Source organism: Hermetia illucens, chromosome 3 (genome assembly GCF_905115235.1).
Source record: "Hermetia illucens chromosome 3, iHerIll2.2.curated.20191125, whole genome shotgun sequence".
Lineage (NCBI taxonomy): Eukaryota > Metazoa > Arthropoda > Insecta > Diptera > Stratiomyidae > Hermetia > Hermetia illucens.
This window is the reverse complement of record NC_051851.1, coordinates 20,799,371-20,814,768: the sequence shown is the minus strand read 5'-3', so window position 1 is coordinate 20,814,768 and position 15,398 is coordinate 20,799,371. Positions and strand designations below refer to the sequence as shown.

Below are 15,398 nucleotides of genomic sequence, written 5' to 3'. Positions count from 1 at the left end.
ACTGCCCTCTAAACCATTCATTTGGCTCGTTGGCCAATTCTTCATTCTACCAGCAGCTCAGTCTTTTACCGGGAAATTTGCATCTCCTTGGCATAGGCGCGTGACATGCTTTGGCGATGCATTGTGTCAGATGGAAAGCTCTTTCTCTAGAGGCGCCTACTTTGCTAGGTTAGTCTAACCACACCATTATGAAGGTCTGTTGATCCAAAGCTTTCGCGGACCAGGTTGACATCTTTCTCGGTGTCGGGCATGATTGTTTCCTGGCCCGTGGCTACCCCCCCTCCCATAGTTCAAGAAGGAATCTCTGGTGTTCGCTGGGGATGTAGTCCTCTCTGACGCACCAGGTCAGACCTACTACTGAGGCAGATCCTCCCTTCCTAAACGTGTTCACATTTGCACAAAAGAATCTAATAGACTGCGCCCCTTGCATGTGTTTTTTCATTATCCCACTCAAGTGCGCAAGCATTGAAGTCGACAATCATCTTGCGTCGAGAACAAAGAGAGAATTCAGACAGTGTCAGGCATGGTGGGGCGTAGCACGTGTAAAGTACCACAGTTCCAATATGGAAAAAGAAAGTGAATCCAGCAGAATATTCAAATTACCGTCCGATCCGGTTACTTTCCCATACCATGAAGATTTTTGAACGGATTCTTCACAACTGCATTCGCGAAATCGTTGAAATAACCGTGGATTAAGCCGGATTTGTCAAAAACTGCGGAACTACTGACCCAATACATGCTGCGCGGTTGCTCATGGAGAAACACCGTGAGAACCATCGCCCTCTTTACATTGCATTCCAGGATTTAGAGCAAGCGCTTGACCGTGTGCCACACGAACTCATCTGGTATGCTTTACGACAACACTTCGTGCCAGAAGAACTCGTGCGCTGGGTTCAATAGCCCTACCACGATCCGAAAAGTAAAGTTCGATGTATGGCGGGTATATCAAAACTGCTTCGTGTCTCTGTTGGTGCTCATCAAGGAAGCGCCCTCTCACCACTGCTCTTTGTTCTCATGCAACACGGTATCAGATTGAATCTAAAGAAAACTGAATTTTTAACGAGCTATCTCCATGAAACATGCACAATCACTGCAACCGGCAGTGATTTCGCCTAAAACTGGGCGATTTAAATCCTCGGGTCAACGCTATCAGCCAATGGAAAACTGGGTTATGAAATTGTATCACGCATTGACGCAACCTGGATGAAGTGGCGTTCCACAACTGGTGTTCTTTGTGATCGACATATCAACGAACGTCTCAAATCGAAAGTTTACCGCAATGTCGTCCATCCTGTCGCCCTCTATGGTTCTGAGTGTTGGCCGACTATAAAAGACAATGAACGGCGTCTTGCGGTAATGGAGACGAAAATGTTGCGTTGAACTAGTGAATGAGTCCGAAATGAGGATATCTGCGATCGTTATGGGGTTGCACCGATCGTGAAAAGTTTGCCAGAGAGGAGTCTTCGATGGTATGGTCACGTAATTCGTGCTAATGAAAATTCAGCTGCCAAGATTGGTCTGAACATCGAAGTCGGTAAACGACTAAAAGGCAGGCCGGAACAACGGCGGTTTGATGCGCTGGGTGGGGATTTAAAAGCCTCGAGATTGCATCCAGGTCAGACATTTGATGGGACAAAATGGCGAATCCGATCACGATGAGCCGACCCTGCTTATGAACAGAACAAAGGCTAAAGGAAAAAAAGAAGAAGTTCTTGATGTTGCCTTATCCAGAGGACGTGGGGGGTTGAATGGACTATATCACATCGTTTTGCCCTCTTAGCGGGTCATGGGCCTTAACCAAATAGCTTTAAATTTGGATAGAGAAGCAAGTACAGATGGATCGAAAATAAACATCAACAAAGCCAATGTCCTCAGTCGGTCGGACAACTACACTCTCTCTATCTGCATTAATGGACAGACCATAGAAGATCAATTTGTAGTTTCTGCATACGGTGGCTCCGAACAGGCTAAATCGGCTTTCGCTGCCTTGTCTAAAATCTGGAAATGCAGTTATCTCAACGCAATGATTAAGTTGAGACTATTCTCTGCTAATGTTTTTTCTGTGTTCTATATAAGAATAGCACATGGAAGGTGACGACCACTATCACTTGAAAGTTCCAAGTTTTAGCCAACCCGTCTCTGCATTGTATCATCGGAGTATCCTGGCCTGACACTACCTCAAACAAAGAACGGAGTTGGTAGTGGATAGGTCACACATTAAGGAGGGGCGACAACTGCATTGCGGGTAATGTCAAAAAGTAAAGTCCACTCTCCCAGGATGACTGACGAGCGGTTTGCCTCAAGGACACTTGGCACAGAACAGCAGAGGAGGAGTGCGAGCGTCTCGGGAAGTGGTGGGGGGACTGTAGGTGGGGTTGACGCGTTATATTCCACTAAGGGGTGAATGGCAACCATATAATTATCAAAGATTTTGATCTGTTCTGGCACAGCGTTACCGCTGATGTAGCGAGTTTGATATACACATTTCACAATTTGGTATGCTATAAATTTGTTAGCAGTACTAGGGTTTGCCCTGAATTGTCTGAATTGCTGCAAAGCTACTAATATTTGTGCCCCTAGGATGAAGTTGCTGGGATTCTCTAATAAATTTTACAATATACTTATATTATATATGATGTACAATACTTGGGTGGGTCACCATCATGATTTTGTATTTGTTCCGATGAGTAGTCTCTGACAGTTTGTCCAGCCTCACTTTTGGCCTAAATCTTTTGACCTGTCCTTCACCTCTTTCGTCAAATCAAAGCCAGCTTCAAACAGTAATAATTCAATACCCAAATTAGCGTACCTAGAGACCAGCCACACATTCAATTATATTTCATAGTGGTATCCCGGGGTGTAAAGAGGAATAACGGGGGGGGGGGGGGATGATACCAGTTAGATGAAAATCTGTCCGTTCCAGGAACCAAGGATCAAAAATCAAATTGAATAATTTCGGGAAATTCTGAATTCATTCAGTAGCTTGGCTCTCACTGAACTGAAAAGTCCAGAAATTATGTACATAAAAGTATTTGAAAGGTCCTGGAGGGTACAGGCTCTCTGATTAATATCATCCCATAGGTTGAATTGATTATTCTATCCATGGCAAATAAATTGAAAATAATCCTGTATGTAACTTAGAACTACTGAACAATTCTGGAAAATACTATGGATATATTCATGTATTCCTTTTTTTTAATTCCCAACCCAACCCCAGAAATGGTCCCTCAATCTATCATATTATATACACCATGTCCCCCGCGAGGCTACATTGTATGTGCCTCTTCCAGGATATTCCAAATCACTATCCAATAACTTCCGATTCCGAAACGATTGAGCGATCTCTGGTCAAATTGTTCTGCTTTGGTAATGTACCCTGTCATCCCCATTCCTAAATAGAATTGCCATTCGGACCCGGAATGTTATTTATGTTTCTATTTATAGTTGATGTGGGGAATGCAGGAAAGGGATTATGTTTTCACTTATGGCTTGCGATATATAATAATAGCCGACATTTGTGTAATTCAACATGAAAACATGCTTTAGTGGGGCCGAATATTGTGATTCTGTGTATAGTGAATTTATGGAAAGTGCCGGAGGCTTGTAGTGATCTGTGTAATTGCCTGGACAGTCCTGACCTAACCGAGAACACTATTCGGCAAATATGAGCCATGTGTGTGCATTTTTATGTGCATTTATGGGGTACATCGCTTTTTGCATGATTTCAAACCGTGACTACTAAAAGATGCAGGTCGACAATATACCCCCATTCAGCAGGATAATAGTAATCCAGGCACGAAGGAAACTGCTAGTAGTCACGTTACCAGATTTTTAGATAGTTGTTCACGTAGCTCATAATTTTTATTTTCTTCCATACCGTGGAGTGCCTTCATATGCAACCATTCTCGTGCTCAACTTTGTATTGTTCTTGTGATTCAGCGATAAATGATTCAATACGTTTTGAAACTCTACGGTGTCATGTTTTTGCTTATCACCAAGTTCCACATTATGGAAAAGAACATGAAAGCTGTTAGATGAATAAGGTCGCAGTAATTAACTAATGTTCTCAGCTTGATGGCATGTAGCTGGTCCTGCCTTCTTTTCCCCAACGAACGAGGACAATAGTGAGAGCTTTCCATATAAATAGCAATGAACCATTTTAACATTTTTAAAATTGGTGTAAAGAGAGCCTTCTTAAAGTTGGTTATCTTTCTGTCTCCTCGAATACGGCTACGTAGGTTTCCAGAATTCTATCACAAGCAACTTTATGGTACTACCCTCCTTTCTTGTCGGGGGGCAAAAGGAGGCTTACCAGTTCCTTCTTTGTAGCGATTTCTTCTAAACCCTTTTCGTTGATTACCGCAAATAGTCTGACTCTAACTGTATATGATTGCCATTCACTATTTGGTGGGGTGTAGCGCATCCACCACGCCACACCAGCGTACACGGTCCACTCAAATGCGCTTCAACTATCTCCAGGATTTTCCGAGACGCTGGCGCTGCTCCTACACTGTTCTGTGCCAAGTCTTGCTTGGGGAACCCACTCATGGAAGAATGGATTCCAATGCAATGGCCGCCCTCCTCAATGTGCCACCTTTCCATTGCCATTTCCGCCTTCTGATCAACTCTTCCACGGTAAACTGGCCTACGTGCGGATCATGTTCTTTGTTCGAAATATTGTTGATTGATTCAATGAAATGCATTTGAGCTCTCCTCAGTACTTCCTGAGAAGCTTGCACTCTTCCTTAATGGTTCTACTTTACTTGCTTCTCGGCAGTCCCTCTCGAATGTCTCCCTTTCATAAAGTGTGAGCTATCCACTGCGGTTTCATTCTTGTCAAAACGTCTGTTGTTAGGCCGGGGTATCTCGATAACAGGGCAGGTAAATGTAAATATTCACTTGAAACTATCTGGTAACAGTGGCTATTTCTTTCAATGTACAGATCCCATATAATGAACGACGGGAATATTTGTGCAGAACTACCTCGACTTTGTGTTGATATTTAGGTATTTGCATTTCTAGGCTTTGACCAAACAAAGGAAGCCAGATTAAGCACCATTAAAATGTCAAGCAAATGCGGTCGCTATCGTCATCGGAGGACACAAAATCTTCCCGTTATTGTAAGTAGGAACGGTGCGATGCTCTTTCATCTCAACCTTATATATTACTCTGATAATTTCTGACTTACATCCAGATGAAGCTTCCCTGAAATTGATGAGTGGCAGGTGAGGCGAGGATGGGGATTCCACACAATCTTTTAAATGCATCCGTAAGGTCTTGATGTCATCAGCGCAAGAGGTACCACAACAGGAACTAACCTGTTTTTTGGCAACCAAGCTTTCGGCAGGGATCTCGCGAATACATAGCTCACCATCTCTCTCATCTCAATATGGGTACAATATTTGTGAATCATAACAATCATGCCCTTATTCCATCCCTTGAAAAAGTTATTAAAATCACATTCATCGCATTCATCCTCAAATGGGGGAACCTCCATGTTCCCGAATGCATGCTGAGCAGGCTTGATACTGTCACAAAGGAGCTTTGTTGCTTCTTTCCAGATTCTAATTTTGATGCCTTCTTAAAATCAAAAGCTGGAGATGAAAAATCAGTCCACTTCGGTCACCATAAGTTTGAAAGTTATACTCTCCTTTTTTGAATCCTCGGTTTAGTATATATTACTTTTTCCTGTACAGCATTATTATATATATACATATAAATTCACACACGAACTTGACAGCCTGGGAGATAATGTCAGCCGCATTAAACGGTCCCGGATTGGAGATCTCATGTTGGAGCTCAAAAAATTCAACGATGTAACTGCGGACAAATTCTTTAGCAAAATCGGAAAGTCGTTAGGACAGGAAGCTGACAAAAGGGCTAGCAACTTGGAGATCACTATAATCTACAAGGATGTAGACGAGATCACCGCGCAGGAGGAGGTTGACGAAGCGATGGAGAAGCGATTCGATCTTGTTAGACCACAGGAGTCAGCGATGAAAACGCTTACGGGGGAGCACAAACCAGAAGAGGCAGCACTCGCACTGTGAGAATAAGTGAGTGAGAATAGCATGGGTTATGTGTTGGCTTAGGGAGCCGTTGGCATTGAAGCGATGCTTTAGATGCCTTGGATTCGGTCATATTGCGAAGGTGTGCACTAGTCCAAATGACAGGTGAAAGTCATGCAGGAGATGCGAAGTGGAGAGCCATATCAGCACGGACTGCAGACTTGACCCAAATTACCTACTGTGCAAAGGGTAGCACAGTGTGGATCAATGGCATATTGCAGGCAGCACAAAAGAACCCTTAACACAAATCGAAGATGAGCTTGATACAAATCAACCTCAACCACTGCGAGACGGCGCACCTACTCTCGCAAACCACCCGAGACGAAAACATCGATGTGGCCATAATTAATGAGCCATATCGAAATTTGGGTCAAAGATCAAACGGGCCAAGCAGCACTTTGGGCTTATGGATAACAAGCCTTCCAGGAAATAATGAAGTACCCGGGAGGGGAAGGAGCCTGGGATCTATAATGGACCTGATATACGTGAGTGCCGCTTTACCCAGTAGAGTCGTTTGGCATGTCTCAGCGACCACTTGGCAATCTGTAGGGAAATCAAGGACAAATTGAGTTCGAAAAAGAGTTCTAGCAAAATGCCGAATTATATGCTCGGCTGAACAGCGATAGCTTTTGAGGGGGACACGTTTTTCGCGGCGCTGAAACCCGTCATATCCCTGAAGGGTGCGGCTAGAGAAAAAGCCGTTCAAATCTCTCGATGGGTGACGGGAGCATGCGACGGTGCTATGTCAGAAGGCGGAACAAAGAAATCGCAAGTTTTTAGATAAGGAAACTTAGTCAGAGGCTCAGGGGAAAGGCCGGTGGTAATGGTCGAGAACAGACACATTAGCAACTGCGCCTAAAAGAAGCTGTTCGTTGAGCAAAAGGAACTGCTTTAAACTGCTCTGTGACCGTGCCGGTATAAACCCTTAGGGCGAGGCCTACAGGGTGGTAGTGAAAAAGCTGCGGAGATCACCCCAGGTCCGCGCCTCCTTTGTTCCTTCGCCATAAAAAAAGGGGAAGGCAAACGGTTGTCAAGCTAAATGAAGTCATAATACCTCCAGCACCTGTTAAGGAGTTGCGTGAAATATGTGGTAGGATCGGTGACAACAAGACTCCAGGTTTGAATGGTATCCGCAACTGAAATTTGAAACTTGCAGTGAAGTCTAGGTTAGACCTTTTCTCCGACACTTTCGAGGCGTGCTTAAAAGAAGGAATATTCCCTGTGCAGTGGGAAAAGCAAAAGTTTGTTTTGCTTTCGAAACCAGGCAGGCCATCTGGCAGCTTCGTATCGTTCTATTTGCTTGCGAGATACAATGGGGAGATTATGTGATTCATCTACAACAGACTTCTACCTATCGTCGAAGCCAGCAATGTCGGAACGTCAGTTCGGTTTCCGACATGCCCACTTTACGGTGGACTCAATTCACATGGTGGTAAACCTGGCAAAAGGCGCACTAATTTCTGACGACTGCTGTGCTGTGTTGGCACTGGATGTCAAAAACACATTCAACTCAGCCAATTGGAACAGAATTGAAGCAGCGTTGGCAGACGTTAGCGTCCCCGGAAAAAATACCTCTCAGAGAGAGCACTCTAGTACGGAATGGATGAGGGCACCAAAGAGTGCATTGTCACAGCTCGAGTACCACAGGGATCGGTACTTGGTCCTCTGTTGTGGAGTATCATGTGCTTGCATCTCGGAGAGGACTATGGGTACCCTCTCTGTTACTGGACGGATGAAGGTCCCGAAGAGTTCCTCGTCACATTCGGGTTACCACAGGGTTTCCTACTTAGTCCCCTGTTGTGGAATATCATATATAATGGGGTGCTTGCTTTCCCGTCGCAGAGCGGAGTAACTAAGTGGAGACACCAAGTACCAAATTATCCAGTTCCTCACGGGACACAGCGATTGTTACAGGTAGTATCTTCACCGCTTTAGGTTTTATGACTCTAGGAATGGTACTTGTTGGAGAGCATGTGTTGTTTCACTGCCCAAGATCCGGAATAGGGAAAACAAACCTAAACCAAGTATTGGGCGGAAGCGTAAGCCTGGACAACTTAGTTGCTGAGGTCCGAGGAGAACTGCCTTATGGCTTACGCATCGTTCAAATACAGGAGGAGTTGTTGAAGGAGCAAAGAAAGAGGAAAGTCGAAGCTCATGAAAGACATTATGAATTTTTGGCATATAAACAGAGCAGGCAGGTCAATTTACATAATTGTGTAAATATTCCCTAAATAGGGTTTAGAACTACCTATTAAAGATCAATACGATATATTCTTGTAGACAAACAGTATGTTGAGTATGTATCTAGCCATGCCTAATGTGTGATTGAATTCGCTACTTGAGAAAACTTTTTTTCCAGAACTTCCTCCATCATCAGATAGTTCCTATTTGGTCCGCATTCACCTGCTAGATCCGCCTTAGGAGAAGCATATGCCTCTACTCCACGATTTGACTTATCACAGCATCTGTTTCTTCCATTTAGTCGCGAAACAGGTCTTAAAAGTGGAAATGGACCACTCCGGTTTTGCCTTTATCGCTGCTTTCAAAGCCACTTTCGGTATTCCGTCCAATCCAGATGCTTATTTAGCCCCTAGCTTGTTGTAGACAATGGTAAGATCATAGTTTAAATGTCCTTTGGGAGATATTCTCTTACGGCCGCAATAGTGCATTTGATTTGGTGTGGAAACAGAGTGGTTACTATTCTTTGCAATAAAACTGGACATATGGTTCGCAGAACGTTGCTTCCTTTCAGCTTAGCCATTATTGCTCTATAGGGTCCTTCCCACAGGTTGATGTCGGCCTCCTCGCATATAGCTCTCTCCGGCAAGCAGACGAGATCACTTATCGGGATCTATATCTACGCTGCATTGAAAGAGTAATCCGAGATAAAGGACAGAGTGCCATAAAAAAGATTAGGAAAATATGTGGAGGTATGTGAACTGCCATTCTTAGTTCGTCCGGGGTAGGAGTAGCGGTTAGATTGATTCCAGTGGGCGAAGTAGGGATCACCTGTTTCATGTGCTGACTCAGTTAGCGGATACGTCAAAATATATGCTTCAGGTGTCTTGTGTTTGGCCACTTAGCAGCAATATGCACCAGTCCACATGAGAGGCTAAAAAGGGGGAAAGAGTGTCATCTCATCAAGGATTGCTCTGAGGATCCAGGATGCATGTTGCGCAGGGAGGAAGGAGGCGTGAGTGGCTGGTACATTGCAGGCGGAAGAAAGTTTTTGTCATTTAGGAAAGAGTTGAACCACGCCGGCAAATGAAGTTAATAAAAATCAACCTCAACCATCGCCTGGCAACAAAACAAAACAATTGTCCCGTTTTACTATATTTTATACTGAACATAGTAAAATATTAATCGTCTATATTTTCGTAAGACGCCAGCTATTTTCCCACTATCTCTGACAGTGAAGCCGTTCCTGATGGATCACCGCATACTGAGCGCACTGGAACTGGCAACTGGTGTTCTTTATGATCGACATAAAAACAACCCTGCTATCCCCTACGGTTCTGAGTGTTGACTGACTATAAAAGACAATGGTAGGCGCCTGGCGGTAATTGAGGCAAAGATGTTCCGTTAGGTCAATGACATAAGCTGTTATGATTATATGAGAAATTAAGGTATCCGCGAATGATAAGGGGTTGCGTCCATTGTGAAAGGTCGGGAGAGGGAAGTCTTCGATGATGGGTATATGTAGTTCTCACTGTCACTAGTTTACACTGGTTTGAGGACCGAAGCTGAGGGGAAGCAATCGAAGGCTCACTGAAACAGTGATGAACGACCTCAGTTGAATTCTATCTTGGTGGATATGATTATATGTCTACAGTTTTATATCAAAGAAGGACAAAACTTTTCATATCTCAAACACCCTGTTCCCAGCTTTAAACCTCTTTGAATCCTTTTGTCAATGAGAGAATTTTGAACCCCATTGTTCCGATAAAGGTAGATGGTTCAATTGAGCAGTTCCAGGGACATTTAACGATACACAAAACAACGAACAATGTTTTTGTTACAATTTAAAGAATCTCAGTAAATTGGAAAAGAACTCGGAATCAAGTCGACTCCCATTAAATGTTATCCATTCTGTTACGTAAATTACCTTCCATTCAATACCCACAAACACCACCCACTCACATGTTTGAATAGCATCGAGCAGATCCTTTCCATTCATGATATCCTCCTCATCCGTAACCTCAAGAGTTTCTAATTCTATTCTAAAATAAAACTCAGTCATTGACTTGCACAGTCACCACTCGCATCAGTAACCCAAGTCTGTGAATGATAACAACAATATCCTACGATACCCTCGGATCCTTGCTTCCCTCCTGAGCTGCTCAGCAAAAAGTCAAATGTGCATTGCATGTGTAATGCTGAATAATAATGAGGTAATGGAATTGATGCTTCACCTCCAACCATCACCTCACCACGGGAGGACACCCATGCTGGCACTGAAGCAGTCAAGTCACGAGCACAGGAATTATCTCACGATTTTGTTATCCTGCGTACATTACAAGGCCAAGCGGGTACGTGAATGGCGTGGCTTCAACGGTGCCATGTCGCGCGACAGCCTCACTCATCAACTCAGTGGGCGAAAAAATTGCGAAGTAGACGGGGCAGATTTGCTGCTGAAAGGACGAATTTCCTGACAGATGACAACTCATGTTGGGAAATTTTTAATTAAATGTATTGACTCCGTGGGAAGCAGATAGCGCCCGGAGATATGGAACCGAATGTAAAAGTTGGCATGGGGTTTTTCGCTTCACGAATCGTAACACTAGATAAATCACAATTTCAGCGTTATCTAAACTTTGATGCAACTCGTTCATCAGCGAAAGCTTTAAATTAATCAAGAGGAAGCGCGTTTCCATTGGAAGGGATGCACTGATAAATCTATTTTGATGAAAACAGCCCGTGTGGGAAGCGGATAACTGCGATTTTCGTCGAAAAGTTGCCTTTCACAGGCAGAAAGGTCTTGTAGAAGCCATAATCCTGCAGTTCAAGGCCGATTAGCAAACAATGCAAGCTGGGACTATCTAGGCCGAGGCAAAACTTTGTAGGTTAGACCAGACAAAGTTGAACCTACCAAACTACACGAAATACCTCCTCATATTCAGTGAAAGATATTTAACTTTTCTCGTAGATATTCATAAGCCACAGGACCGTTTATGGTTGTCTGCATCTCATAATTGCAGACCCTTTTCAGTCAGGACTTACCAGCTGCTGCTCCAATGCGATATTCAGCTTTGAGCCCAAATTTGAAAAGAATATTCGTCCTTACAGAGGATAAAATGTGCGCTTGGATAATTAGCGTAGGACGTGTTCGTAAAGGATATCATTTGTGTGGTTTCTATACTTTTTAGAGATTTCGTTTCAAAAACATTTCATTCAAGCCAAGGATCAGACTCTAATAGTTTTTTTTCATCTACCTCGTTTCAGGCTTTCATCATGACAAGTGGGAAGCTGTCCCAAAATTTTACTTGGAAATTCAACTTCAGCATAAACATGAAAACGGATGCACCTATTGCAAGTTACTGACTTCTGAAGGATTCTTTAGTAAATTTAATCCGAAACAGAAAAATGTTCTCAAGGACAACCAGATTCTGCAGAACCAACCGTACCCAGACGGTTTGGTTCAAATGTACGATTCGAAGTAGAACATTGACAACACACCAGGTGCTAGCCTGAACAGGACTACATGAAAAGAATCAATATTATGACCGCCCAGTTGATCGCCTTCCGGAAATAAGTGGTTTCAGGATACAATCTCGCTGATCCTTAAAACGATCCCAAGATATGATAATGAATAATGCAAGTTTGGAGTATGTTTGGATCAACACAACAACCGATAATAGAACTTTCGACTTCGACCTCTACGATCTCAATGGGAACTGCTGTCTGCCTACCGGTCAGCCTGATTTTCAGGAGTATCTCGAGTCGATGTCCAATGATCGTGTCAGTCTGCTAACGTTCCTGTTCCTATTCTCGTTTGCCACCGTTTTCGGTAACTCACTCGTTATTTTGGCTGTTGTCCGTGAGCGATATTTGCATACGGCGACGAATTACTTCATAACAAGCCTGGCTGTGGCTGATTGTCTAGTGGGGCTCGTGGTGATGCCATTTTCCGCCCTCTACGAGGTTCTACAGAAGACTTGGTTTTTCGGGACGGATTGGTGTGATATCTGGCGGTCGTTGGATGTCCTTTTCAGTACGGCGTCTATACTGAATCTGTGCGTGATTTCGCTGGACCGGTACTGGGCGATAACAGATCCTTTTTCGTATCCGATGCGTATGACGCGAAACAGAGCGGTAATGCTCATCTGTGCAGTGTGGATATGTTCGGGTGCAATAAGTTTTCCCGCGATAGTGTGGTGGAGGGCTGCACGTGAGGGCGACATGCCCCCATACAAATGTACATTCACAGAACATTTAGGCTATTTAGTGTTTTCGTCGACAATATCTTTTTATCTACCGCTTTTAGTAATGGTTTTCACTTATTGTCGTATTTATCGTGCTGCCGTCGTACAAACCCGATCTCTTAAGATCGGTACAAAACAAGTACTGATGGCTTCGGGGGAATTGCAACTAACGCTTCGTATTCATCGCGGCGGGACTACCCGTGAGCCGCATCATCACTCTCATCAACATCATCATCACCACTCTTCCGCGACTACCACGTCAACGCCCGAGGAGCCAGAGGAGGAACCTTTGTCCGCCCTGCATAACAACGGCTTGGCACGTCATCGTCATCTGGGAAAGAATTTTTCACTTTCCCGGAAACTGGCGAAATTCGCGAAGGAGAAGAAAGCGGCCAAAACGTTAGGAATCGTGATGGGCGTGTTTATTGTTTGTTGGCTGCCATTCTTTGTAGTTAATTTATTATCGGGTTTTTGTATTCAATGTATAGCACATGAAGAAATTGTCTCGGCCGTGGTCACGTGGCTAGGCTGGATCAATTCAAGTATGAATCCTGTAATATATGCGTGTTGGAGTCGTGATTTTAGAAGGTGAGTATCCTTTCGTTTTTGTTTTTTTGTTTGAAATTTCTGAAATATTTTGTATTTTGCAATCTCCAAAATGGTCCAATGATGATCGTCCAAATTGCACAACACTAGATGACACTTTGGGGATGCTTCTTGGGAAGCGCATGAAAAACTATAATATTATCGGTCACAGCTTGCATCTGGGGTCAAGTTTTTATAAGAGGCAAGCTTTTCTTCTTCTTACTGACATGCACTCAAGGCCATGATCAGGACGACCAGCCCTGGCTAAAAACAATCTCCGTAGGTCGCTGATCATGTTCCATGAACTAACATCACGTGCTCTAGTGATCTGAATCCTTAAAAGTATATTGGCGGTTGGGAAACCCAGTGTGGTGGAACGAGCAACTTGAGTGTCAGATGCGGGCAAGTGTCAATCGTAGTGGCCATAAGAGACAACGCAGGATCTTTTTCTTCCCCTTGGCTCTTTCGCTTCTTTAATTCTCGAACTCCGCTCGTTCCACTTGCCCGTTTTCCCTCTTGAGTTGTTCGTTTTCGCAACGATATCCTCAGTAACTACCGCAACCGTGCTCGGCAGCATGGTTCCTTAAACTCGAGTCCCAATTCACTTTGGCCCAATCATAGCGGATACCGTTCGTTTTGGTCGGGCTGGACGAGAAGGCAGTTGATCTTGCCTCCGACGTCCTCGAGACCTGCTCTTCTAAGCAATTAAAAGAATAGCTCGTAAAACGCCTGCCAGTAAGTAAGATGGCTAAATTTAAACGCTTACTTACAGTGCTAATGCTAGGTAACCGTGCACCAACCCAACTGTTGCGTGAAATGAAGCAGTTGAGTAGCGACAAGGTGTGGCTGCAAAGGCTTTCAGAGAGCACTTAGGCCATCCTGACTTGCGTGGATTCGAGGTCTCTGGATAAGTTGGTCGTCAGCACGGATAAAATTCGTGAGGGCCGCCTAAGACCCGTGGTTGGTGAGATATCCCGCGACAACTCAAGCCAGGTGGCTCAGCTGCAACAGATGGTGCAGCGTTAGCGAAGAACGTCTCTGAGTTGACAGAGGCCGTCGGCGCTCTGTGTTCGGGGAGTAGGATTAGATCAAGGGCTAGATCCGCCTCTCGAAATACGCGATCTGTTCGTAGGTCGTCGGTACGTTTGGCAAGCTCTGGGACATGGTGGTACCATCGCACGTTCGCTGAAAAGACTTCAAAATGTACCAGCCCTGAAATTTCTCTGCAAACAAATCAGATTTGCCCGGAGTTCTAGCGATTGCTATCCGAAATGCAGTACCACGTCGCCTCTCAATGTACGAGCCCTTGAGCTGGTATAACTACCTGGTTAATACAGGCGCTTAAGTTTCGGTTCTTCCCATATCCCGACATCATTAATTAACACCGCAATGACTGAAACTCGCGGCAGCAAATTCTTCGTCAATCCGCACGTATGGCTACAGGAAAGTAGACTTGAGTTCAGGACTTCGGCGAAAGTTTTTTTAACGTTTCATAATCGCGGACATCATCATTCTCATCTTAGGGGCGGATCTCCTGTGCCACGGTGGTTTGCTATTTCCCACAATTTTCCTTTAGCCATTAGAGAAAATCTCATCCTTCTCACCCAGCACTCTTCCCATTGTTTTTGAAGACTTTACCGATGCACGTCTTTGCGCACTTCACACAAAAATACCGCAACATTACTACCGAGCGTAGTCTCTTTGAGTCCGTTAAGTATGATTTTCAGCACCACATCAACACTACTGGCTCCCTATTTTTCTCTAAGTGGCGTCCATTATCACCGCAGGAGCTCACAGTTGCGCGAAAAGAGTTTGAAGAACTTCTTGACCAGGGTTTTTGCAGACCTTCAGACAGTCGTTAGTCTTCCCCACTTCACATGGCCCCTAAATCCAATGGCGAATGGAGACTTTGTAGCGACTACAAATGTCTGAATGCTCAAACCATTCCTGACCGCTACCCCATCCCACTCATCAACGACTTTGAACTCAACATCGTTAACTGCCATGTTCTCTCAACCTTGGACTTACTCAAGGCATACCATCAGATCCATGTAGCTGCCGAAGGCACTCCGAAAACGCCAACATGGACAACTTTCGGACTCTTCGAGTACACTAGGATGACTTTTGGACTATGCAATGCGGCGCAAACCTTTCAAAGATTCATCAACTCTTCTGTTTCCTATATTTGATGTGATGTGATGATGATGTTCAGGTCGAGTCTTCCTCTAGGTCCGAACATTTAGAACACCTCGAGTGTAACGTCTCCTTGAGTCCGGTCTAGTACTCAACGTTGTAAAGTGCAAATGTCTACAATCGGAGGTGC

The 15,398-nt window shown here is 44.3% G+C and overlaps 1 protein-coding gene across 1 annotated transcript in view; it reads left to right on the top strand.

Moving 5' to 3' along the window:
• The first annotated feature begins 11,546 nt into the window (after positions 1 to 11,546).
• The window catches only part of LOC119651866 (dopamine receptor 2), a 39,565-nt gene continuing 35,713 nt past the window's right edge, over positions 11,547 to 15,398 (top strand). Inside the window, 1 exon segment of the mRNA XM_038055674.1 lies at positions 11,547 to 13,078. Within this exon segment, the coding sequence (XP_037911602.1) occupies positions 11,868 to 13,078 (1,211 nt within the window). The 5' untranslated portion in view covers positions 11,547 to 11,867.